Here is a 27,814-nt window from a genome sequence, read left to right on the forward strand (position 1 = left end):
CAAAGACAAAAGACAAAATTATGAACTAAATTAACCTAAAACTTAATGTGCCATCCTGTTCCTAGCATAATCTATGAATAGTTCAATGCTACTAGGTCAACCGTATGAAGCTGTAAGACATGATGCTGTAATAGCAATGTGTGTGTGTGTGTATGTGTCTCGCCTCCATCTGGCTCTGAGAACTGGGCAAGCTGCTGGGACACCAGCATGGCAAGGTGACCTCATAAGTCAAGACAGTAAAAAAAAACAAAAAAAACACATGCCCACATACCGGTTTTTCCCCTTGCTTAGGGGTAGTACAAAAACATAGATGCAGTCATTAAATTCTAGTTGGATGATTCAACACGAAACATCACTCTCTCTATCTTTAGCTTTTAGCTAGTATCTATGTAGATAGAGCAGTGGTCGGCAAAAGACTAAACATCAAGGGGAAGCCGCTCATAAAAATATCACAGAAATTATAATATATAGTATATATAGGGGGCGGCACGGCGGTCGAGTGGTTAGCGCGCAGACCTCACAGCTAGGAGAGCAGGGTTCAATTCCACCCTCGGCCATCTCTGTTTGTAGTTTGCATGTTCTTCCCGTGCATGCGTGGGTTTTCTCCGGGGAATCGCCGAAATTGCCGACTCCAAATTGTCCATAGGTATGAATGTGAGTGTGAATGGTTGTCTATATGTGCCCTGTGATTGGCTGGCGACCAGTCCAGGATGTAACTTGCCTCAGACAGCTGGGATAGACTCCAGCACCCTCGCGAGGATAAGCGGTAGAAAATGAATGAATGAATGAGTGTGTGTATATATATATATATATATATATATATATATATATATATAAGTACAGGACCAAACATCACAAATTGGTAAATTGATGACATAATTTGTGATGAGTCAAGTCCTGTGATGATGTGTTGTTTTACGTATGCTAAAGTTGGCTACAGGAACGACTAAATAAAAGCCTAGTTATTTCAAAATAGGCATACACTTGTACTATGTACTTTTAGTACAGTACTGTTAGTTGAAGTCTGTTGCTGCAACAGGTAACACTTTAAAAAAATTGAAAAAGTTTCTATGCTGTGTCATGTTTTGTGGCTCCGGAACTTCTGTCATGACTGGATTAGGAGGCAAAATGGCTCTTTTGATGCTAAAGGTTGCCAACCCCTCACTCTAGACACAGAATGATGGTTTCCAAGTGTGTAAATCGAGCCAAGTAACCATATTTATACATTCAATAGCAATAGTCCGAAGTCATTCAACTCTTGCCCAAATCAAGTTACACATTTTCAGATAAAAATCCAAGTCAAGTCTCAAGTCGTTTACACCCGTAATGAGTCCGCTGACAACTGACTGATTAAGTTTGGTCGACCCAGAACGTCCTGAGACGTTTCAATAAGCAACTTTTAATGTTTGGATCTTGACGTAGCTCTTTGTAGCCGAACGTGATCATGAATGACACCACATTTGAAGAGATGCTGGTGGTTGCTACCTGCTTGTCAGTGAAGGGAAACTGAGAGGATGGGAAAAGGAAGGAAGAGAGGCAACGATGAGTCACGGATGGCGAGTCCAAGTTGAGTGAACAGTGGCAAATGTGCAGCAATGTCTAAATGTTAGGGATACTCAGATTGATCGGCCACCTAGCATTATCGTCCGATTTCCACGAAAAGCATGTGATTGACATATTCCGATAAGTGCCTTTCAATGTCGATCACAAAGCTGATCACTAGCTGTGCTTTGTACTATTACAGAGTTTTTGGTTTTTGGATCATTTATGCATTTATTTATGCGTTTGGATGTTGCCGTATAAACTGTACGAACATCTTTTGTTTCATATCTGCTTCATCTTCAATGAATGAATGAATTATTTGCTGTAACTGCCACACATCAGGATGCCTTTATTACTTCGATGCTGCTAACGGTTTTGAAAGCACAGCTGCACAGCAATGAAGTGAGGGCAATCCACAAACAGTGACACAGATGCTTGTTTGTCAAAGAGTATCAAACAAGCATTCAATGAAGGCCGGATTCATACTTTTAATACGTGCTTGTTGCAGGTAGATACATTTTTATCAAAGCTGGCGTGTTCTGTTGTGAAGTATCTCAGCAGGTTGTACCCTTTGACGGCTGTGCACTTACCGCAGGGCAGATGTCAGTTTTGTTTACCTAAATTATGTTTGCTCTGCAATGAGTAACAACGTGTTATGGGTGATAGAGTCACTTAAACAGTTTTTGGAATAACGTTAATAACAGCAGTGTGCAAAGACACATTTTCACCATCAAATATCCAGAGGTGTGATGAATCGACCCGCAAACATACAGTGAAACTCTGCTCCAGTGAAGAAATGGTGATCAAACAATGTGTGTGTGACAAGAGCAAAAAACATCCAATAGTTTTTTGCAATGCTTTTTTAATTATGTATTTAATTTAATAGTTTGAGCATAAAAAACCTGCTCACAAGCTTCTAAATGTGGTTTTAACATTATTACAGCTCTCTAAACATGAACTAACACCTCTATAGTCACCTTAACACTCATGTTACACAATATAGTAGACATAATAAATAAGTAAATAAGCTATTTGAAACAAACAATCTGAGTGGCTGGTGGGTTATAGCCTGTGTGTATTTTGCTGTGAGATAATTCCAACCTGCAATAAAAGCATGTTGTTATGACAATCACATCTGGTGCGTGTGTGTCAGTAACAGCAACATGTATCAACCATATTTTTTGAAACCACAAATATTCATTCATTCATTTTCTACCACTTATCCTCACGATATCCTGCTGGAGCCTATCCCAGCTGTCTTCAGGCGAGAGGCGGGGTACACCCTGGACTGGTTGCCAGCACACAGGGCACATATAGACAAACAACCATTCACACTCACATTCATACCTATGGACAATTTGGAGTCGCCAATTAACCTAGCATGTTTTTGGAATGTAGGAGGAAACCGGAGTACCCGGAGAAAACCCACGCATGCACGGGGAGAACATGCAAACTCCACACAGAGATGGCCGAGGGTGGAATTGAACCCTGGTCTCCTAGCTGTGAGGTCTGCGTGCTAACCACTTGACCGCCATGCAGCCCAACCACAAATATGATGATGTATAATAATGAGATATTCTTACTGTCTGTGAAACATTGGCAGCATTTCCTGAACTGTTGGCTTTACAACTGTTTTAAACAGCAGCATTTCTTTTGGGATATAGCAATATACCTTGCTCCGTTTTTACTTTCCTGATCTAACATGACCTGATCTAACTGAGTACTGATTGTAAGTACTGGATGTGTTGTTTTTACCCAGATAGGAAAACTAAGTCCATCAGTCCGTCCGTGTTGATGGGCTCACCTTGCTCATTCGGTTTGAAGCTGGAATATTTTGTGGTATTTTGCTTTGCAATCATGTGCTAATTTCTACTATGTCATCTTGCATCGCTCTTCATAAAACGTACTTGCTGTATTGTCAACTGAGACGTCTTTCACTCCCAAGGTTGTATTTTCTCAGGAACCAAACATCTCCATATTCCATTAGAGGTTTACCTGTTTAGTTTTGCATTCAATGTATACTATAACAATATTTGATATTCTGAACCAGGTAAGGCTGCACGGCGGTCGAGTGGTTAGCATGCAGGCCTCACAGCTAGGAGACATGAGTTAAATTCCACCTCCAGCCATCTCTGTGTGGAGTTTACATGTTCTCCCCGGTACTCCGGTTTCCTCCCACATTCCAAAAACATGCTAGGTTAATTGGTGACTCCAAATTGTCCATAGGTATTATTGTGAGTGTGAATGGTTGTTTGTCTATATGTGCCCTGTGATTGGCTGGCGACCAGTCCAGGGTGTACCCCGCCTCTCGCCCAAAGACAGCTGGAATAGGCTCCAGCACCTCCACGACCCTCGTGAGGATAAGCGGCATAGAAAATTGATGGATGGATGGACATCTTGTAGCTTTATAATACAGTCTTCAATGTCTTTATATACATTTACAATTACTGTAATGTGGTACACATTGCTATAATCATTTTTTTTTAATACAAACCAATTGGATGTTGACTTATGTCTAGGAATGGATTGTGTTTGACCTTAGAGATTTACAAAGATGATTCAATCATGAATTTTCTTCCAGTTATCATACATAGAGAGAAAATGAATGAATGAATAAACAAAGTAAAAATGGTGCATGTTATTTTTCCCTGGTTTAGTTGCAGAAGTCTGTGTTCGAGACCTCTTTAAATCTAAAATGAGTGAGTGTAATAATAATTTCAACAGGCGGTTCTTCGGGTTGTCTTCTCACAAAAGAAATTACCATGCAAAACCGCCTCCTATAATAACATACCAAATAAATAAAAGGGAATGTGTTTGATTTTGAATGGCTTCATTTAAAGGTACATGGCATATAGGAGCTCTGATAAATACTGAGATTCAGAGGGAGAGGACAGGAAGAAGGGATGTGCTGGGGCGTCTCAGGCAGAACTGGGCCACTGAGCACAACCCTGGAAAAAATACATGACTGGCCTGGAAACAAGCGCGCCAGAGAAAGTGAGACTCGGCAGAAGGAGACACTCAAATAAAGTGATTTAACTGTGAGCCACATCGAAACAGAGGGACAGTTGGCTGACTATAACCTTAAGATGAGAAGAAAAGACAAATATTTCAGTCTGGAAATGTTTGCGAAACTGTTGAGTGTTTATTCATTATGATCATTCCATCACATCATTAAAATGAGACTGTCCTCATTAAAATGATGTGTCACTTCTTCCATTGTGTTGATGGTCGTTAATAAGTAAGCACACAAAGTTTGATCGAGTACGGTTCATGTCTCATTAATAACATGGAGCCAGAGTGGGTCTGTTTGTGCGACATTGTGGTTCCTGTTGCCTTTTTGCTCTGATGCACACCTGTGTTGAATCGGGTCACTGCCTTGATTGTCATGTCAATTTACGTCAACACAATTCGTGTCGTGATGAGCTCTTACGTGTTAATGAAACATGGCACTCGACAAATGCGGTTTGTTTTGATGGCATGACATTTCACTCAGGTCGTGATCATATTTTTTTACAATAGGTTTTTTCTGTCCTATATAAAACAAAAAATAAATAAATTAACCCTCATTTGTAGAAAAAAGACTTCTTATGAAGGTCTTTCACATTTACAAATTTACATCATTACAGCTTTTTTTGTTGTCCCTTAATTAACCATGCTTTTTTTCATTTTGCTTTCTTTTTTAGCTTTGTCACAAAGCACCACCTTGACATTGATCTTATTGGGGTCCCGACCCCCTGGTTACATAACACTGATTCAGACTGTAAAATGTCACATGCCATGAAACCATTGCAGGTTCAGACCTGGGCCCATGGGCACGTCACTCACATAAAAAGCAAAACAGTCATTTTTAACAATATTATCACATATTTAGCAAATATATCGTCTTAGAGTGAATGAGATGAGTGGGAATCATTTATTAATTTATTTTGTACCGCTTGTCCTCATGAGGGTCACGGGGGTGCTGGAGCCTATCCCAGCTGTCTTTGGGCGAGAGGCGAGTACACCCTGGACTGGTCGCCAGCCAATCACAGGGCACATATAGACAAACAACCATTCACACTCACATTCATACCTTTTGGAGTCGCCAATTAACCTAGCATGTTTTTGGAATGTGGGAGGAAACCAGAGTACCCGGAGGAAAAAACCTTTGACTTTCTAGAAACTGGTAATTCAGAATTTTATGTTTTTGATATCTGGAAGTTGGAATGTATTAGTTCCCATCTTTTCCGTCAATTTTACCATCCATCCATGTATCCATTTTCTCCAGCTTATCCTGCTCAGGGTTACCAAGGAGTTTATCTCAGCTGTCATGAAGAGACAATCATTCTCACCGTAGTCTAAACAAAATTTTATGATGATATGTTATAATAACAGTGAATTGTTCAGTCGCATGAACATGACCACATGTTGTGTATTTAAAGGGATGCTGAGTCAGTCTGGTTAGTCTTTTTTCATGATTCCATCCACTTTGTGCAATGTTAGCCAGAATATGATGCAACCATCAACCTGTTCAACAGCTGTTAATGTTTACTGTTGCCAAATGTTCTTCTTCAAGAACTTCTGACAACAGACGTTATTCAGAAGGAATTGTCTTCCTGTATGTGGTCAGCGCTAAACTTCAGTCGAGCATAAAGTTGTTTGGGTGAGGGCTTTTTGTCCTCAAAACTTGGCCATTTTGACTGAAAGAGCCACATTATCTTATGAAGTCAATTTAAGCAAAATACATTCCTAATTGCTTTGTGTCTTGGGAAAGCCTTACCAACCATCAAGTGCAAAACATACACAATCAAGTCATTTGCTTTTTAGCTGTTTAGAGTCCAAAAAATGTCTCAACAAGTCGTTCCAATTATGGATGGATTGCGATGTAGCAATCCAGAACCATTATCATGTCCCAAACAGACGTGCACGTGTCTGCACATATCATTACATCACCACCCAGTCTGTTGGGGATCCAGACTTGTGTGGAAAGATTCGGGCTGTCTTTTTGTGGGTGAGTCAGTAAAATCAGGAAGTGAACATAGCAGGGTGAGATAGGGAGCCAATGACAACAATTGAACGACTCAACAGGAAGGTGTTTGACCCCTGGGTGGGGGCTGTTTTGTGCTCCAGGCTGTGTTTCGGGGTGTCATTTCCGATTTTTAGCTTTTCACTGATTTAATGCTTGGGTTTCAAATTTGTTCGCTGAAAAAGACAGACTAGGAAAAAAGAGGTTTCTTCTGCAGGTATTTTAAAGGTGTCAGATATACTTGAGTTTATGTAAAGCATCGACAAATGTGGAGCGATCGCCCACTGAGAGCAGCATGTTCTGTTTTATGACAGAGAGAAAGAGTAAAAATACACCCAGCTCCTGGGAGACCGTCGCTATGGCAGCGGTTACTATGGAGATAGCAGGGCTGCACGTGAAGTGATGGGACCCTGAGGGTTTCACCCTCTCGTGCTGTTCGAGATTGCACTACATGCACGTTCAACTCCAGAACAGCTGCACGAGACAACTTGAGATGGAATGCAGAAGATTGATGACGTGATGGCGGTTTGCTCGTCGTGTGTATGCGTGTTTAACATGCGTGTGGCATGTGGGCGGGTGGGTGTTTGCATGTGCTGTCTGTTCTTGCTAAATGTCTCACCACATCTTTGCTTTTTATGATTTCATATTGCTTTGAAATGAATGCGGGGATGTGTTTGCACATCCACATGTAGCACTGCTTCTGCAGCGTCAGTCTGCTCTGTCATCCTGTTGCCATAGCAGCAGCAAAAGGCAACACAGCCAACCATGCTCACTTCCCAATTTCACTCTATTGGTGCTGACTTTTTCTTTGTCTGGACTTTTTCACTGCTGTGGTTTGACTCTTTCTGACTGGGTCAACCATTTATTGCGTGAAACACTCATTTGATCTTTTTTGCATCTAGAACTCACAATGTAGACCAAATCAAGGACAGATTATGTTGATACATTTCCAAATACTATATAAAGATGGATTTTTTATTTACCCTTTTTGATGATTCATTCATTCATTCATTCATTCATTTTCTACCGCTTTTCCTCACGAGGGTCGCGGGGGGTGCTGGAGCCTATCCCAGCTGTCTTCGGGCGAGAGGCGGGGTACACCCTGGACTGGTGGCCAGCCAATCACAGGGCACATACAGACAAACAACCATTCACACTCACATTCATACCTATGGACAATTTGGAGTGGCCAATTAACCTAGCATGTTTTTGGAATGTGGGAGGAAACCGGAGTACCCGGAGAAAACCACGCATGCACGGGGAGAACATGCAAACTCCACACAGAGATGGCCGAGGGTGGGGATTGAACCCTGGTCTCCTAGCTGTGAGGTCTGCGCGCTAACCACGAGACCGCCGTGCCGCCCCCTTTTTGATGATAATATATATTTTTTTGCGGGATGTGGGTTTCTACCTCCCTTCTCTGGATGTATCTGTACCATGAAGGTGACCATTCTCTCCCATTCACTCCCTATATTTGTCATTAGACCTGACATTGTAATACTATGTCAGGTATGCAATACTACCTTTTGACTTGAAAAGAAGCTGTTGGCATTTAGATGCCACAGCATCAGTACAATGTACAGTCATTAAGCAGCTGTAGCTAATAAAATGTATTATTTCCGCAGATACATATTTAATAACTGTAGTTATAATTATCGCTAAAGGGATGGTAGCAGTTAATTTACCTTGGACCACTATTAGATTTCTTAATATAAGGTAGTAATTAATAAAGATATGCTTCATTACTGAGCTCTTCCCTCAGACTAATGTCATTTAATGAACACATCACACATATTCTGTTAGATGCATTTCACAAATAAACAGAACATATTTGGTACTATTATGGTTTTCTGTTTCCTGTTTGGTGCAATGTTCAGCTGCTTTGCGGTCACTGGAAGATGTTTGTCATTTGTAGCTACTATTCAGGTGAAGAACAAAATCTAACACGTTACAGTCATTGGAAACTGCATATTTGCAATCTGAAGGCAAAAGTTGGTTGTTCTGTGTAGTACACCGATATCATTTTTAACAATACCAATATGATCTGATGTCTCATTTCCATTGCAATATTGGCTGATAACATTAGTCGGGGCTGCACGAGTTCGATTCCACCCTCAGCCATCTCTGTGTGGAGTTTGCATGTCTCCCAGTGCATGCATGGGTTTTCTACGGGGACTCCGGTTTTTGCAGTCATTAAATTCTAGTTGGATGATTAGTATCTATCTATGTAGAGCAGTGGTCGGCAACCCGCGGCACTTCTGTCTTCTTGTTGTGGCGTCTCCGACACCGAACATTAATACGTCTCTAAAAAAGACAAAACATCAAGGGGAAGCCGTTCACGGATCGAGAATACATGAAAGAATGGTTCATAAAAATATCACAGAAATTATAATATATAGTATATATAGGTGGTACAGCGGATGAGTGGTTAGCGTGCAGGCCTCACAGCTAGGAGACCCGAGTTCAATCCCACCCTCGGCCATCTCTGTGTGGAGTTGCATGTTCTCCCCGTGCATGCGTGGGTTTTCTCCGGGTACTCCGATTTCCTCCCACATTCCAAAAACATGCTAGGTTAATTGGCGACTCCAAATTGTCCATAGGTATGAATGTGAGTGTGAATGGTTGTTTGTCTATATGTGCCCTGTGATTGGATGGCGAACAGTCGAGGGTGTACCCCGCCTCTTGCCTGAAGACATCTGGGATAGGCTCCAGCAATGAATGAATGAATGAAAATAAGAATGAACCGACTGCTTAACTAGTTTAGTTTATGGACATAAAATACACTCAAAACATGTGAATTCAACTTAACTGATGTGGTGTCTGCTAAAGAAACCTTCCAACAATGTAAGTAAGCTGAGTCGAGGGTGTGAGCGCCATTGAAAACAACTGACAGCTTTGTTTACAGACGTGTGGACAAACTATAAATCCTTGTCTGCCTCATTATGTGTGCTTTCAGCATGACTGTGGAAAAAAAAGATCTATTGATTATTAATGGAGCAGCTCTTTTAAGATAAACAGTCCTGCCTGATCTGTAGTCTTTTTATCTTATTTAACTAGACGTACAGACAACGAACATCCTCTCAAAGCTCAAGATCATTTGTCTATCACCTCAATTCATCTGTATTTGGACATGAGTGTGTTAACAGATAATGCTGCAGGTTTTTATTGCGGAATCCCTCTTCATTTGGCTCCACTCTGATGTCTGTTTTGGATTTGCAATGCAATAAAGTCATCTCTGTTCTCTTCCTCATCACGGTCATTGTTATTGTCTCCAGATTTAACAGGAAACAGAGGTGGCAGTGGTCAAAGCTCATTTTTGTTTTTGAGTAACGGCTGGTCTGGAATTTTAATTTGATAAGATAAAGCAGAACAATATGTTCCAATAACATGCATTTTAGGCTACTTGGTCCACAGGTACTGTATGAATGTGAGTGTGAATGGTTGTTTGTGGCCTACAATTGCCGATTAGCTCTGATAATGGGGGGTTCAAATCAATGAGTGTGGAAATGATGGAAGCATGATTCAACATGGACATGAATACATATACATATTATAGGACTTCTCAACAAGAGCGTTTTTTTCTTCTCTTTTGCCTCTATAGTACAGTGTCTGGAAATGACCACAAAACGGAAGCTGATTGGTCGGCTGGTGCCATGCCGGTGTTTTCGAGGGGAGGAAGAAGTGATCTCGGTGTTAGACTACTCTCACTGCAGCCTGCAGCAGGTCCCCAAGGAAATATTCAGCTTTGAGAGAACTCTGGAGGAGCTCTACCTGGACGCCAACCAGATTGAGGAACTACCCAAGGTAAATGGGAAGTTAAAAATTCATGACTGAAATTTTTGACCTTGGCATGATCGTTTTAGTTATGCTTTGTGGTTTCCAGGCTCCATTAGTTTCTCCTCTGAGGCTGTTTCATGCTAAACTGACCCAGTGTTTAGTTCTTAAACTACAAAGAGGCTTTCACTCAAACAGACTGCACCCATATAGATGTACAGGTACCGTTACACACTCTAGTATAGTTCACCTGAGGAAAATTACTGGTTTTGCCCATAACACTTCACTCCTCAATCACACACTGGTAGTTAGCTACATCTGTAGCGACAAGTATCTTTCCCATGAACTCAACAACAGTGACTGGGTGGAAGGATCAAACTATCAACCATTAAATTTCTGGACGACCTACTCAGAACTCTTTTACCTGAGTGGATTGAGAAATGCTATTTTAGGCAGTAATGTTGTTTAATTAGGACACTAATTATGTCTAGCCAGGAGATTGTAGTTGTTGAGTCAGCCACGGACTACATAAATACAGACATATGATTGTCAGTCAATGAAGTTTTAAAATAGGCTGTTTGATACAATTCTACAAAGGCGTCATGTCACGCATTAAAAGTGTTTTTTTTTTCGTTTTGATATTCATCAACTCAGTTTATACATTTTTACAATCCCAAATGCCTTATTTAACGTATTTTCCAAACTATAAGTCACAATTTTTTTCATAGGTTGGCTGTTCCTGCGACTTATACTCCAAAGCGACTTATGAATGAAAAAACTGTTTATGTTACATAAACACTGGACACCTTTTCTGTTCATGCTTATTTTTTGTGTTGCAAAAAATGTTAGCATATGTAACACCTATTCAGCCGGTTCTCTATTCTTTTATTGTTAGAACTTGCCCTCCAAGAGGACTGTTTTGGTCAAGTAGTTTGTAAAATAAATTACCTGCAAAAACTACGGCTTCTGTATTTTTCTGTATTTTTTTCTACCTAATTATACATTTTTGGCCTTGTGCGACTTATACTAATACTCCGGAGCGACTTATAGTCCAGAAAATACGGTATATGTTTTTTTTTTTTTTGTCTAAGAAGCAAAAAGAGGTGATGATGCAACTCTCCACTAATGCTTTAACACCTAACAATACGTCCGGAAAATATAGTACATTGAAAAGGTTTTAGATCTTTGAGTTCAGCACATAAGAATGTGAACAGAAACTTTGTTTTTATGGAGTGTCTGTTAAGCAAGGTAAGGACGTCCCCTTAAATAAACTATTTAACATTGTACTGCAACCTAGTAGAATTCTGTTGTTCAAGTTATAAAGAATGGATTTTCTGTTTTTCATTAATAACAAACATACAATAACATTAAAAACAAACAAGTAGCAACAATGTTTATTTTTGTAATTTCTGTCCGTTTATCCTCAAACGTTAAAATGAAGGTAATGACGAATGACCAAGGAGCAGCAGTGGTTCATGCCACCCATATAGTATTGCCACTCTGACTGACCATGTACTTGAAATTCAGTACCTCATTGTACATGATATTAATTATTTTTGCCAGTGGAGGGGTATAGTAAATAGAATTTGTGTTGAGCCAGGTAAGAACCTTACAGCCGAAAAGTGGCATTGAAACAGTACCGTGGGAGAAAAGACCAAAATGACAGATAGTTATTCATTTATGTGTATGCTAATGTAATTTCAGTTCAGAGAAGAGAAATAATGTTGAAGAAACGTAGAGATTAAACTCTTATTGGGCCACATCCTGATCTGCCAGAGAAATACATATTTTAATATACGAACATAACGCAGCCCATTTTTGGATTTGTTGATTTTTACTATTTGATGACTTCTTGATGATGATTTCTTAGTCAAAGTCAATTTTGTTTCATTTAATAATAATATTATATAATATTCTCTTTTATTTGCTTTGTGTTTCCATAGCAACTCTTCAACTGCCAGTCCTTGAAGAAGCTGAGCATGCCTGATAACGATCTGTCCAACCTGCCAACCACCATTGCCAGCCTGGTCAACCTAAAAGAGCTGGACATTAGTAAAAATGGTAAAAAAAAAAATGATTTAAATAATTTTTTTTCATTCATTCATTTTCTACCGCTTATCCTCATGAGGGTTGCAGGGGGTGCTGGAGCCTATCCCAGCTGTCTTAGGGCGAGAGGCAGGGTACACCTTGGACTGGTGTTTTAGATAATTTAATATTTTAATTAGTGGATCAAACTATTAATCAGATTAATCAGTTAATGAGTAATTAATCTAACCACTACTCATTAGTTCCTCAGTAAGTACTCTATTATTGTGTAGCTTATTGTAAAGTCAGAACATTAATTATGATTAATCACCATTTGCAATTATGTCTGTAATATGCCCATTTTTTACTGTAGTTTATTAAAATAATGATCATTGACAATAAGACACAATTGCAGTGGAAGCTTGGTCAGCATCATTCATTCGTTACATTTTTTCCAGGACGAAAAAAACCTGTAAATTCAATGAATCTATTCCAGAAAACCAAAAATGTTTTTTTTATACTTTTACAATTATAGTAAGTGCATTCATATACAACAAAAACAACAATAGAACTCAAATCAACAATGAAAGCATTCCATATGTAATTTTGTGATGGGCCTTCCTCCCTCTTGTCTCCGACAGGAAATATGCCTTTCAAAGTAAAAAAAAATGAACATGTTTTGGTGTCATGAATACTTGAATAATAATTTTATATTAAAATATTAACTTCAAAATGATGATCTCTATAGGAGACCACAACTCAATACAAATAGTTCTCCTTTGAAAAGGAGCAGGGCTCGACAATAACGATGTACCGATGGCCCGGGGCAAGTTAAAACAAAATTCGGGCAAGTAAATCTAATCAGTGATATTCCCGTCGGGCAAGTGCACTTTAGCATGCCATACTGCCAAGAGGTTTTTTTTTTAAGCGGTTCTTGTTGGGTGTTGGTAAAACACGGACTGGGTAATTCCGGTGGTAATTTGCAAAGCAATCCTTGCAAATCTTGAAATGGACCAATCAGAATCGTTTATTTAGACCGCGGTCCGTAATCCACAGTCCACGTTTTACCCACACCCGTTGTTCGCGATCAACCAATCAGCGATCGTTTGACTACGAAAACATCCATCATGGCGTCGCTGCCAACATCGTCTAATTCTGAAGGAAACAGCAAAAAGTGATGAACCAGTGCCTCCTAAACAAGTATTTTATTAGCGGCAGCAAATCAAATGATGGCACAGGTGAGTGAATCACATTGCTGTGACAATTTGAAGTGGTCACAATGAAACACCACCCATTAGATCCAATACCAAGTGCTGATTTTGCACAAGCTACAAAATCTAGCGCTTCCATTTCTCTGTGTATTGTTCTCACCTTTGCTTCACAAATTATTGTTTGACCATTGGGCTTTTTTTCTGGATTAAAAACACTTTACTAGTACACAAATGTGTCTATTCAATAATGTTTCATTGTGGCGCACAACTTATAAATATCACTGCTTACTACGACTACCATGTGTAAGGTAGTATTTATTATATTATTTTATTTATTTGAGATTCTCATGTGATGCCACAAAAAATTACATGATATCATTATGGCAGTCTTTTCATTTTACATGGGGCAAGTTCGGGCAAGTAGTTCTCACCTTAAGGATTCCCTATGGGCAAGTCATTTTGGTTTTTAATGTAGAGCCCTGAGGAGGAAAGACAATAAGGATAAAAGTATAGAATTGTTCTCCTTTTATTAGTGTATTATACTGTATGCCCTTCATTTGTTCTGTATGCAGTGTGAAGTTCATTTAGGTACAAGTTCTGACGCAAAACTTATTTGTAACCCAAAGGACCAATTGCATGTGATATTTTGAGAGCCAATATGTTACAAAGGTAAATTACAAATTTTCACTCTTAAAACTGATGAGATCCAGGAGCAAAACAGACATTTCTTACTTCATCTTTAAAGATGATGATGATCACTTCTGCCATTATGATCTCATTTAGAAGACAAAGGAAATCATTTACAGTAATTATATAGACAATCCAATTAAGCATCATAATGATAGTAATTTCAAACTAAAAAGCTACACAGAAATATGTGACACTTCTTTTTTTCTTCCCTTTTCTGACAGGTATCCAAGAGTTTCCAGATAATATCAAATGCTGTAAAGGCCTGTCAGTGGTAGAGGCTAGTGTCAACCCCATCACCAAGTAAGACACTGGGAGCAAAGCATACACTGGAACTGTCCTCCTGTTATCTTCACTGTCATATTTAGCCCAGTGGTTTTCAAAGTGGGAGGCAGGAAAGACTTGGAGCGGCAACCTGAGACACAACAAATACAGAAAAAAGATTGTTAAAGTCAGAATTAGCTTTTAGTTACTTTGGTGAGAGAGGAAACAAGCTGTTTACTTTGAAAACTCCAGATTTTGCCTATTTTGTCAACGCTATTTTGTCAAATTGTATACATATTTGTTAAATAAGCGATCTCTGCAATGGAGATTAAAAAAAAGAGACCATAGAATGAAAATAGTCAAGTTTTTTTTCTTCATTGTACTATATTTTTGTCTTGCAGGCTCCCTGATGGTTTTACACAACTCCTGAATCTGACTCAGCTCTTTTTAAACGATGCCTTCCTCGAGTATTTGCCGGCGAACTTTGGCAGGTAATTCCATGCATTTTGAATGTCTGTTATTGGAATTGGAATTTTTCACTATTACTAATATTTCTTTGCAAAGTTTGTTTGTGATTTTTACAAAGTAAATGCAGGGATACAAAAGGATTTGACCCACTCTACTGGTCACACCATTAAAGACCTGCCAACATGTACACATTTTTGTACACAGTGTGCATTTTGAACCTTGAAAATGCATGCATGCTTGGCTTCTCCCGGGTACCCATTTTGTTGAATTTTGCCGGTTTCAGTTGCAATGCTGGCTGGGTCTACTACCTGTTGTTATGAATCCATGACTTCCAGCTGCACTAATACTCCCCTTCTCTTTAATTACCATGATTTAGGGAGGCAACTGATGATCTGGAAGCTAACTCGTCAATGAGAGTTGTGGTTTCTCATCACAGAGTTGATGTCACGTCACACGCTCAACTCTGACAAGGAGTACAAAAGGGGCTTTACGGCCCGTGGTACATTGTAGAAGTAACATAACCAAAAAAAAAAACACAACATCAAAAATGAGAGTAAAGCCTAAAAGCCTAATGTAACATAAAAACACTGATTAGTTGATATTATTAACACAAAGCTTCCTCTTTAAATATGGATCACTGTTTTTTGTAAGCCTTTTTACATTCTCAAGTAATGTCCCTTTATTGTACAAGTTGGACTGATTTTAAGAGTGAAGACCAAAATTAAAGAGATTTTAAATAATACCAAAGATTACGGATGAGGTTATAAAAAGAATCAGGATTTTTCTGTTATGTTCAACTGACTTTCATTCCTGCAACACAGTAGTGGACCCACTGGGACTATACACTATTTTCTGAGACAATGTTCGACAATAACTTTTTTTTATTATGCCTTGGTGGTATCCAATTGACTGCGATTGGCTGGCGACCAGTCCAGGGTGTACTCCGCCTCTCGTCTGAAGTCAGCTGGGATAGGCTCCAGCATACAACCCAATGAGGATAAGCGGTATAGAAAATGGATGGATGGTATCCAATTGAGGAAAAACAAAGGTGTTGCATTACATTCAATTTTTAAAACATCAATGCGCCCTTATGACAATGGGATGATTTAATTTCCCACATGGGTCATTTTGGATGAATTACAATCCTATGCTCCATAGGTAATACTAAAACTGTTAAGGAGGCTTGTTTTGGAGTAAATTTCATTGTGTTTCAGTGTGAATTAAATCTACATTTGTTTTTTTTTCATGTTTGCATTTGTTCAGACTTTCCAAACTTCGGATCCTGGAGCTGAGAGAGAACCACCTGAAAACCATGCCAAAGTAAGATAGTGTCTTTTTCAGCTCCACTGATTATTATTACTATTATTATAATACTACACATTAGTTTGCTTTCCAAGATGTGTGAATTAAAGCTACATTCCTTTCTGACTGGTGTGACTTGAATATATAATATATATCAAGATGAAGAATAACAGTTTTGAAAGCGTCTATGTATAAAATTACAAAGTGCTTCACAAGCACGAAAAGTACCAAACAACAGCGACTTTGACAGGGGTGTCCAAAGTGCGTCACATTTGCAGACTGCAGTTTTTGTTTGTTTGTTTGTTTGTTTGTTTGTTTTTTTACAGGTGCTCAGCACAATCTTTATATTTAAGAACTAAAAAAACAAAAAAAAAAAGCAAAAATTTAAAAATCTGTAGTAATTTTTAAAGAATAAATTCATTTTTTTTCAAAATCAGAATTTCATGCCAATATCTTCCTCCAGAGTTAAAAGATGTTTATTTTTTTATAACAATTTTATAATAATTTATGAGAAACAAAATAACAAGATAAAGATAAAATAGCTTAAAAAACAGCTCCATAAACTGAAAAAGCAGCAGTAATTTTATGACAATAAAGTCAAAACGTTAAGAGAAAAAGAAATATGAAGAAAATGAATGAATGAATATAACAACAGTGGCCCATGCATCCTTTCATTTTTCAGTATGTAATCCCGAGTGGAAAAAGGTTTGAATACCCCTAAACTAGAGACCCTAGGAGAAAAAAGCACCATGAAAAAAACAGAAAAGGACTACATAGAAAAATGTTGCTATGCCGAAACGGCGGCTAGGATGTAACAACAATGAAAACAACAAGACATAATAAGAAGGACATGCTAAAACTAAACTGCAGCACCAAAAAACGCTGGAGGTGAACAATGAACACCAGAAGCAAGGTTATCTGAGTGGAGGAACCAATATAAAAGAAAGCAGAATGTAAAAGATGTTACACAACTTGGACCCGCTTGAATTTAACCACAGTTTGTTTACTGTGGATATTGGATATGTTTTGCATTCCCTCGTTTCAGGTCCATCCATCGACTAACACAGTTGGAGAGGTTGGATCTGGGAAGCAATGAATTTTCTGAAGTGGTGAGAATGTTTTTTTTTGGATGTATGTTATCTTAATCTGATGAGAGGGAGAAGGTGGTATGCTCCATTTTGGGGGGTCGACCTCCTCGGAAGTTTCACATTTCAAAAGCCATTGCACAATATTATAAATCCTCTGGTGACCTCATCTCATTAAGGCGTGAGGCAAGGGTTCAGCTGGACCATGAAATGGGACACAGTGCTTTGAGGGAGCTGAGGGAGAGAATGCAGGATGGAAGCTGACAAGATGTTATAGCAGGGTCAGAGAGCAAGTTCAATGTGTGGTCTCACCCAATATTATATATGTTCTATACATTTTAGTGAATTTTATTGACTTATTTGTCCCGTTTGCATACTAGCCAGAGGTGTTGGAGCAGATCCACAACCTAAAGGAACTGTGGATGGATAACAACTCTCTCCAGTCCATACCAGGGGTAAGCGTGCCTTCGTCTCACGCACTCTACATCTTAACTTTCAATTAATTGCTTCCTTTATTTCCCTTACTCTGCAGTCATTAGGAAAACTTCGCCAGTTGCGCTACTTAGACTTAGCTAAGAATCGTATTGAGAATTTGGACACAGATGTTTCAGGATGTGAGGCCTTAGAAGATCTTTTGCTATCCTCCAACATGCTTCAGCACCTCCCTGACTCGATAGGTAGGTCATCAGATGCACACATCATTAGAATATAAATAAACAGTAAGGGGGTCATGAGTGAATGCTTGTTTGTCTATACTGTATGTGCCCTGCAATTGGCTGGGAATCAGTCCAGGGTGTACCCCGCCCCTCCAGCATACCCCCACGACCCTAATTAGGATAACCGTCATAGAACATGGAAGGATGATACTGTCATAACATTAGTGGTTTATTTGGTCCGCAAAAATGTAGACAATAATATTGTTTAGCGCAGGGGTCTCAAACTCAATTTACTTGGAGGCCACTGGAGCTCAGGTCTAGGTGGGACTGGGCCGCATCAGGTTTTCCAAAAAACAAAGAAAACGTATTTATTAAAAACAAAAAAATGTAAAAAACTTTGCTTTGGTTCCAATATTTCTACAAGAAAAGCTCTGATAAAACATTCCACTGTTCTCAAATGTCTTACTTTTTATTTTTCTACACAAAATAAGATGAAAAATAAATAAACAAATCAAGAATAAAGAAAATCAATCAATCAGTAATAAATAAATAAATATAATAATAATAATAATAAAATGGCAAATAATAAAAACTTAAGAAACCACATATAGTTGGTGGGTAGACAAATTATTTTTTTCAGATTAAAATTAAGAAAGCATTATTAGAGCCCTGTAGACATGACAAAACACGACTATAGTCACATTTATACTCTTTTTATTTACAACATATTGCACAACTGCAGGGTCTTGAGACACATGCTAACTCGCAAACTAGAGAGCTAGCGACCTAAACGGTAGCCTTCAAGTTATTTCTTTTAAACTTAAATAGCCAAAAACTTACCACTTCCACACGGATAGGGAGGATAACTATTAACAAGTTATTTAACCTTTAACATGAACATTAATCAAACGTAATAATTTTTTCTGGGTACATGATACCATACAGCATCCATATCAAACTTGCACGGGCCGCACTAACATTAAACTTTCATATCAAGGCGGGGTCCTCAAACTAGTGTCCTGCGGGCCACATTTGGCCTGCGGGCCGCGTGTTTGAGACCCCTGGTTTAGCGGCAATTTGTGGGACAATAAACATTTCAAAACACACCTGCATTCAATATCATGTATTTGCATGTTTAACAGGAATGTTAAAGAAGCTGACGACACTGAAGGTGGATGACAACCAGTTGACCTCACTACCAGGCACCATCGGGAGGTAAGAAAGTACCCCCCCACACGCAAGTCATAAAGGCCAATAAAAGTGACATAGATATGTTCTTTAGAGGTTTTTTTTTCATTTTCCTTGTGTACTACTCTTCCTTTGTCATTGTGCTGGCTGATAATGTGGGGGGATTCTGTGTGTTGCTTGCTGCGTTGCTGTGGCATTAGCGCGAAGCCCAAGCAAGGGTGAGTAACATTAGCACATTAGTTTGTGGCTCCAGGGATGCGTTCAGAGACAGAGAGCTGTTCAGCTTTGTCACAGATACAAACACACTGTGTGAAATGTCTTTAAGGCATTAAGATTTCATGCAAACTCAACTTTAATTTGGTTTCAGTGCACAAAATGTTTCCACGTGATTACCTCCCTAAACTGTGTTTTATTGTCAGGACTTCCATTCAAAATGAAGTCAACTGAAGATGAACCGAAGCTCACTGAAAAAGAAAGTGAAAGGACGTCAATACCAAGATGTTTACTTTCTATCAAAGTTTAGCAAATCAAATATGAGAATTCATGTGGAGATATTTTAAATTAAATCCAATCTGATCAGAGCACATCATTATGTAGCTCGATGGAGACAACAAATACAACCCAGAAACCATTTCAGCACTGATATTATTTTTATTATTATAACTTATTCAGTTAAGCATATTCTGAATGCACTCACAAACAATTCTGTTTTTCTGAACGAATCCCTGGCTATAGATTCAATAAGTAGACCTGTGGATCCACTATTTCCCCTAAGGACCTTAACATGTCCCTTGCTTACTCCTTCAGTTATGACAGTGACCTCCAGTAATTATTCCCATGTTTTCGCTGCCTATTTTTCATATTAATCAACTCATACTTGGATGCTAATATTTACATTTATATGTACAGTGGATCCCTGCAATTCTCAGATTTTTTTTTAAATCTGTGGGTAAGCCCACCGTTTTGTGCTCGTGCTGTCAATATTTAGGTTGTTTATTCGTTTATTGGGTTGCATAGAAAGTAGTCTTGCTTGAAAAGATGTTCTTTTGGGGACCCCCTCGAAAAGGAGGGGCTATATTACTGACACATCACAAACCACCAAAATACACAATGTAACTTCACCACACGGACTATGCAGGTATCAAAGTAGATGCTGATATTATAATATTCATGCAAAGCAATTTTTGGGAAGCCCACACATACACTGATTTACCCAATATGCCTATGTGGGTAATGAATTACAATAAAATGGTATTGCTTTCCAAATGCATTAGTGTGTAATCTTTTATTTTTATACCACACAGTCCATGGTGCAGTTACGTTGTGTAGTCCACATTTGTTACTTGTACTATTTTTTTGGTTGCACAGTGAGCAAGTTGAGTGATAAAATGTTCAAACATTTTTTACGAGCGTCTTAATTATTCACACTTTTGCAACCCCCTGCGAATAGCGGGGATCTACTGTATTTGTTTACATATATTCGAGTGGAACTTTAGATGCTAATTGAACTAAGTTCTTCAGCACCGATGTCTTGCATCATGTCATGCATGAAGGCCAGGTCCAAGTCCATTCATTGGAATAAGCATTGCAGCAAAAAGCCAAAGAAAAAGCAAAACATTGCTGAATTAAGGCACCATGAGGTGTCACGCGTCCTGGTGACCGCTCACAATGACATTATGCAGGCATCGAGCGGTGTGTTTTTTTCCGGCTCAGATCCACTGTAATGACGTAACTAAACTGGTGTTTCAGAACATTTATAATGGTGGCAGATATTTTATTTCTGTTTAATTAGGAATCAGCTACATGAACAAAAACATTTACCGGTGAACCACAAATATATAGAAAATTAAATAAATTTTCCATGCAATGTATCAGATAATAAAATGCTTTATTTACAACATGTACTGTACAACTATTTAACTCATTCGCTGTTGTGTATTCACATATCTGCTCATTTAGATGATGCTCTCAGCCATTTAATGAGAGACTAGATCTAGACTAGAGACTAGACTAGATTGGAGGGCCTTCTTGCTTCAAGTGTGACACCTGGCAATGCTTTAAGGATTTCTGTGCTGGGCTGGTAAGACATCTAAATAAAGAATAAGAAACTCCCCTCCTCTTCTCTCTCCTCCGACCGTATGGTGGCCCAGATGGTCCAGGCTGGTGGGAATTATAAAGGCTGACTCTTGCAATGTTAACAATGACAGTAAATTGTTGTCTCATTAGCATTGGTCTTCTGTTGGGCAGGCCACTGATTGTAGACAAAGGGGTCAAAAGGCCCTGTTGAGGGCCCGACATGGAATGGTACTGGGAGTTAGTTCAGCTCCGCATTGAAGAACATGATTGAGGGTTAAAAAAATAACCTCGGCATTGTATTGTAATGAATACATGACTTTTGATTCCATACCAATATGATCCAGTATCTCATTTTTATGCCTCAATTGGCTGATAAAACCGTCGTGTTCAATCACAGTAAGGCTCCTGCAGAATGATTTGCTTTATTTCTTTGCCATTTTCTCTGTTTCTCACCATGTCTTCCACTCAGTCTCTGTTTGCTGGAGGAACTGGACTGTAGTTGTAATGAGCTGGAGTCCCTGCCTCCAACTATTGGCTACCTGCACAGTCTGCGTACCTTTGCTGCTGATGAGAACTTTCTCACAGAACTTCCAAGAGAGGTGACTGCTTACCCGCGTTTCTTAAAGGAGAGACTTCCTCCATGTTGGGATGTTGCATGACCTGATAAACTATTTTTGTATCTGTGTTAAGATCGGTAACTGTAAGAATGTGACAGTGATGTCGCTACGCTCCAACAAACTTGAGTTCCTTCCCGATGAGATCGGACAGATGACCAAACTACGAGTCCTAAACCTTAGTGATAACAGGTACACACACACACACACACCTAAAGGGAACTTTTATCAATGATTGTCTAGTTGCTCTTACTGCCAGCAGTTCCCATGGCAACAAGAGAGTGTGTTGCTATGGTTACATGCTCTGCGGGCTGTACAGTACGTGGGCACAGGAAACATCTTTCTCTCCCATTCCCCTCCCTTGTCTCTCATTGTCAGGTTAAAGAATCTACCGTTCACCTTTACTAAGCTGAAGGACCTGGCAGCTCTCTGGCTTTCTGACAATCAGGTAGAGCTTCCTTCCCCCACGGAACTCTTCTAGCTGTTACATGTATGTAATGCAAAATGAATCAGCTAGCAACACAGGTGTGGACTCGAGTGACGCGACTTGGACTCAAGTCATAATTTTGATGACAATGAACCGGCCTTGACAAAAGCATCCAGTACTTGCAACTCCACTTGGGCTATGACATCAATGACTCACGACCTGACTTGGACTTTAGTCTGATGACTTGGAAAAATACTTGATATTTTGCTTAAATGTGTTCACCTAATGTGATTGTTTCTTTCAGCTTTTTCCTTACGGAGTCGCCACAGCAGATAATTTTGATCTGCATACGGATTTTTGGCTTGGGACCTTTATTTTGCCCTTCTTGACGAATACCGCCAGTGGAGATTCAAACAGAATCTGCCTCATTGAATGCATCTATTAACATCAAGTCACATGTAAAAACAAACAATGATGATGTGGATTACATTTCTGTTTACTGACTATGTCAGAACTAAATAAAACAATTCAAAGTGCAATATAAATACAATTCAGATTTAATAGATTGTTACATTTGGCATTTTTTTTGGGGGTGGGGCAATAGTTCTTATGACTTGTAAATACTCAAAAATGTTTTTAGACTTCACTTGACCTGGCTGGCCTATCTTGACTTGAGACTTCATTTAGACTTGCACGTCTAAATGACTTAGACTTGTACTTAGACTTGCACTCATTCAATCCCCAACATTTTTATGAAAAGACATCTTTGAAGGCACACAAAATATTATGTTCTATGGCTGTATAAATATGAAAATAAGAACGATTAGACTCCTATCTTTCATCAGAAAAAAAAAAGTTTGTTTCTATCTTTTTCCGTTCTTTAGTAATCAGCAGTAGAATATAAGTAAGTTTCAGGAAAATTTCAGTTCCCAACTATAAAAAGCTTTTGTGAAAAAAGATACATTTCACATATTTTTTGCTTTTGTGACAGCTAAAGTATCAATTAATATGCGAACATAAAGAACACAAATATACAAATTTACAAATATAACTCCATGAACTATTTCATCCTTCCTGTCATGTGTGATTCTTCTATTGTCATGATCACTGGCAAGCACTTACCAAATGCACTTCTGCCATCCTTTTTATGGCATCAAAGTGCTCTGAAATGTTAATCTTTATTAACTTTTGCGCCTCTCACTGAAAAAAATATGTAAGTAAAATGTTGGAATCGGATGTTGATGATATCATGTGATGTGTATTTTGTCCAGATTATATATCTGTAAACGAGATTTGAATTGAAAATGTAATTCTGACACAATCATACGTCTGTCTTTACAGTCCAAGGCTCTGATCCCCTTGCAGACAGAAGCCCACCCTGAAACCAAACAGAAGGTTTTGACCAACTACATGTTTCCTCAGCAACCTCGACATGATGAGGGTACAAGATGTGTGTGCGCAGAGTGTGTGCGTGTTGGGGTGCATTTGATTTGGCAGGATTTCACACGAAAAATGTTTAAAAATAAATGATTACAATACAGCGGACCATTTTTAGCATCACTAATTTGTTCCAGAAGGTCAGACTCCAAAATCAATAAGAACTATTGTAAATCCAATGAATCCATTACATATAAACACATATACATGATGAAAGGGATAAACGATAACGATTACTTTTACCTTAATTCAAGACAGGATTCTTGATGTGACTGTTCCCACAGACACAAGATCAACACGGACACCACCTTCCTGTTTTGCCATGAGTTATTTCTTGAATTCACGAGTGTTTGTCATCTCAGTAACCCAAAATGGAGTCAATTTAAGTACCAGCATTTTGATAAAGACGGTGAGAAACGCTATCCCAAAATGGAGTCAATTTAAGTCCCAGCATTTGGATAAAGACGGTTAGAAACACTATTGAAGTAACTCATGATAAAACAAGAAGGTGGTGTTAAAGAGAAAGGTGTTGATCCTCCTGGGACTTTGTGGTATTATGAATTTCATGCATGTCAAATTATAATTCAAACTATAAACATGTGTTTTGTGTTAATTTTAAGAATGAACCGCTGATGACGTCATAGTTGGGCGACATGCTGTAGCTGACTTCCTGTTCTGGTTGCCATTTTGTTAGCAAGCTCAGGATGCAAACAGAATGTTCACAGAACACATATGGACTCACCCAGTGTGTTAACAGGACAAGACGGATGTCACATGCTATGCTAACTAGAAAATGTACGCAAACCGTGGCAAAACACGCTAACTGAGGTTCCACTGTATTGAAATAATAACAATGTGGATAAACATATTCCCCTAACTACTTACAATTTAAGATCATAATTTAGTGTTTAAACATTACACATGGAACTATCTGAAGTGTGTTACTGCAGGACTGACTATTTATAATCACAAGCACAGCACTGATGGATAGCTGTCCTACTAAATTCTCTTGAAAATTCATTGCCAGTTTTACGTTTTTTCCCCTCTAGTTGATGCTCTTTTGTGTGTGTGTGTGCAGATTATCAGTCAGACAGTGACAGCTTTAATCCGACTCTGTGGGAGGAGCAGAGACAGCAGAGAATGACAGTGGCCTTCGATTTTGAGGACAAAAAAGAAGAGGAAGACAACTCCGGGAAGGTCAAGGTCCGCCCTTATCTCTCTGTTTTGTCTGTCCGTATATCTATGTATGTCTGTGTTTGTGTATGAGTGATGATTGCAGTGCAGTATCCCTGTAGTCTACTTCTGTTTGTTAGCATGTCAAATTCTGGTTATCAATACACAGTGTTGAGTTCCTGGCTTGCACATTGACTTTACTAAATGTATTATATTGGACAAACTGCTGGATGGAATCTTTCATTCTTATTTTGTCCCTATTTACATAGAAAATATAAATGTTTGCACCACAAATCTGCAAATTTGAAGGGTTGTAATGCTAATGGTTTTATTTAATTTGAACATGTATCAGATTACAATTGAGTGCATCACATAATCAGTTCACAGTTCCACATGTCCAAAAGGAGTAGGAAGAAGCAAAGCTTATTAAATCCTACCCCTCCATCTGGTACTTTTACAATCAGTAACTGTTACATTTGTTCACTTCCTGCTTTCCATAATACAGTCTAAGGATTTTTTTTTTTATTTTGTAATTTTTTGTCACGTACCGAAGTACGAGGTGATATGACCATCCAATGACATAATGGCTACCGTAGTAAGTGTCAATATAGTGATATATAAAGCACATCATGACTGGTTCAAGACTCTTCATCCTTGTATTTAGCAAACATCAACTGCTTGTGTTGTTTCTTGAATTGGCTCATCGTTGTGCATTGTTTGAGGGTCTTACTCAATCCATTCCATAGTTTGATTCCACATACTGAAATGCTATGGCTTTTTAACGTAGTAGAAGAAGAATTGGATGACATTTTTAGGTAATTGGTTGTTTTTAGCCTTATGCATTATTTTAGCTGTTTGAAGATTAACTATATCAGCGAGTTTAAGTATTTGTGATTTTAGAAATAAGGAGTTAGTATGTTCTCAATCGGCAATAAAATTGTATTGCTGTTTATGCATTTCCCATTAGAATGTCTCCTGAATGCAGAAATGTCAGTGATTCAGTTTAAATGTCATGACAACAAAATAGTGTGTATACTTGGTTCGTGTGTGTGTGTGATGTGGGATTCGTCTTTTTAAATAGGTGGAGATAAACCTCAAACGCTATCCAACACCCTACCCTGAGGACCTGAAGAACATGGTCAAGTCAGTGCAAAGCCTTGTGGGTAAAAATGTTCACACCGGACATGGGCACCAGCATCATCTTAGCACGGGCACTGCCACCTCAGCAGGAACGAACATGGAACTTACGCACCACAGCAATGAACCATACGAACCACCGTGGCCCCTGCCTCCTAAAGAGGTAGAAAACATACACTCCCAATCAAAAAATAATGAATATTGAAATTAGAAATTACAAATAATCTGATGTATACTCTCTGTTTGTGTTTGTTTATTTGAGCCAAATTGAATGCGTTGTTTGCTTTTGTTTGTGTGTTCATCAGGTAACGGACAGAGAGATGCAGGACTTCTCTCAGACTCAGTTGATGGATCAGGGACCAATGCATAATTCTGGCATTGACATCCCAAAAAGGAAGGAGAAAGAGGACCTGACAGAGAGCTCAGAGGTTTGTACCTTCATCACACACACAAACCATCAGATCAGATTGCGGTTGAACGTCTTGAAATGTCTTTTATTTGGGAGGTCTAAATGAATTTGAAGAATTTTGGAGTTGGTTCTTCATGATTCCATTCACATGCAGTAAACCAGTACAACTGGCAGCAGAACACCCATACAGAACTACCAGTTTGTATAGTATTTTTATATTTGAAAGCCGCAACGTAGGACTAATCCTTCACATAACTATCCAAAACCCCAATTGCTGTGCAGTGATGCTTTACCCTAACTAACCAGCGTGTGTTATGTATTCCTTTCCATAGGACTCAATGGGAGGCTCACCCAATGACATCCGCATATCTGATATGAGGCCCACCCTGGTAGAGCCACCGATTTACAAACCAAAGGTGGTGCTACTTGGCAAGGACAAGAAAGGTGCCGTATTACATTGAAACATAGAGTCATACAGGCTTAACCACATTTAATCTGTTCCTATTATAAAGTGCTTCCAGCTTGTTGTAATAGTGTCCATTAATTAGTCATGGTGCTACTCGGATTAATTTCAGCACTAAACGCTGAGAGTGAGGGAATACTATAATGCTGCATTCAATGTACTTATTTGATCCCTGATGATTACCCCCTTAGAAAGACAAGAAGAGTCCATGATTTTGATGGTACTTATACAGAGACAGAATTCATTCATTCATTCATTTATTCATTTTCTACAGCTTATCCTCACGAGGGTTGCGGGGGTGCTGGAGCCTATCCCAACTGTCTTCGGGCGAGAGGTGGGGTAAACCCTGGACTGGTCGCCAGCCAATCACAGGGCACATATAGACAAACAACCATTCACACTCACATTCATACCTATGGACAATTTGGAGTCGCCAATTAACCTAGCATGTTTTTGGAATGTGGGAGGAAACCGGAGTACTCGGAGAAAACCCAGGCATGCACAGCTCCACGCAGAGATGCCCGAGGGTGGAATCGAACTCGGGTCTTCTCGCTGTGAGACCTGCGTACTAACCACTCGTTGGCCTTGCAGCCCCAGAGACAGAATATCAATAAAAAAAATTAATAAAAAATAAACAAATAAATCAACTGGTCCAGGGTGTACCCCGCCTGTTGCCTGAAGTCAGCTGGGATAGGCTCCAGCATACCCATGACCCTACTAAAGACAAGCGGCATAGGAAATGTATGGATGGATGGATAAAAATAAATATAAATAAAAGTTATAAATATATTTTTATTTAACTGAATGTTCTCTCGGGGCTTGTGTAGGCTCTCCAGGTACTCCGACTTCCTCACACATTCCAGAAATATAC

General features: G+C 39.0%; 1 protein-coding gene across 13 annotated transcripts in view; it reads left to right on the forward strand.

Moving 5' to 3' along the window:
- lrrc7 (leucine rich repeat containing 7) overlaps window positions 1-27,814 on the forward strand; it is an 80,508-nt gene that overhangs the window by 35,523 nt on the left and 17,171 nt on the right. For 7 of the 13 annotated variants that reach the window (XM_058072556.1, XM_058072557.1, XM_058072558.1 and 4 more), the window contains 18 exons: window positions 10,149-10,351; window positions 12,265-12,382; window positions 14,469-14,547; window positions 14,910-14,999; window positions 16,240-16,296; window positions 17,324-17,387; window positions 17,744-17,818; window positions 17,896-18,040; window positions 19,162-19,234; window positions 19,408-19,425; window positions 21,753-21,882; window positions 21,974-22,089; window positions 22,276-22,345; window positions 23,666-23,765; window positions 24,840-24,964; window positions 26,016-26,234; window positions 26,377-26,499; window positions 26,813-26,924. In XM_058072556.1, the coding sequence (XP_057928539.1) occupies window positions 10,163-10,351; window positions 12,265-12,382; window positions 14,469-14,547; window positions 14,910-14,999; window positions 16,240-16,296; window positions 17,324-17,387; window positions 17,744-17,818; window positions 17,896-18,040; window positions 19,162-19,234; window positions 19,408-19,425; window positions 21,753-21,882; window positions 21,974-22,089; window positions 22,276-22,345; window positions 23,666-23,765; window positions 24,840-24,964; window positions 26,016-26,234; window positions 26,377-26,499; window positions 26,813-26,924 (1,903 nt within the window). In that variant the 5' untranslated portion in view covers window positions 10,149-10,162. Of the gene's footprint in view, window positions 1-10,148; window positions 10,352-12,264; window positions 12,383-13,354; window positions 13,585-14,468; window positions 14,548-14,909; window positions 15,000-16,239; window positions 16,297-17,323; window positions 17,388-17,542; window positions 17,645-17,743; window positions 17,819-17,895; window positions 18,041-19,161; window positions 19,235-19,407; window positions 19,426-21,752; window positions 21,883-21,973; window positions 22,090-22,275; window positions 22,346-23,665; window positions 23,766-24,839; window positions 24,965-26,015; window positions 26,235-26,376; window positions 26,500-26,812; window positions 26,925-27,814 lie in introns of those variants that run through there. The other 6 variants (XM_058072554.1, XM_058072564.1, XM_058072553.1 and 3 more) reach the window with 5 other exon arrangements.

The sequence above is a fragment of the Doryrhamphus excisus genome, chromosome 5, assembly GCF_030265055.1.
Source record: "Doryrhamphus excisus isolate RoL2022-K1 chromosome 5, RoL_Dexc_1.0, whole genome shotgun sequence".
NCBI lineage: Eukaryota > Metazoa > Chordata > Actinopteri > Syngnathiformes > Syngnathidae > Doryrhamphus > Doryrhamphus excisus.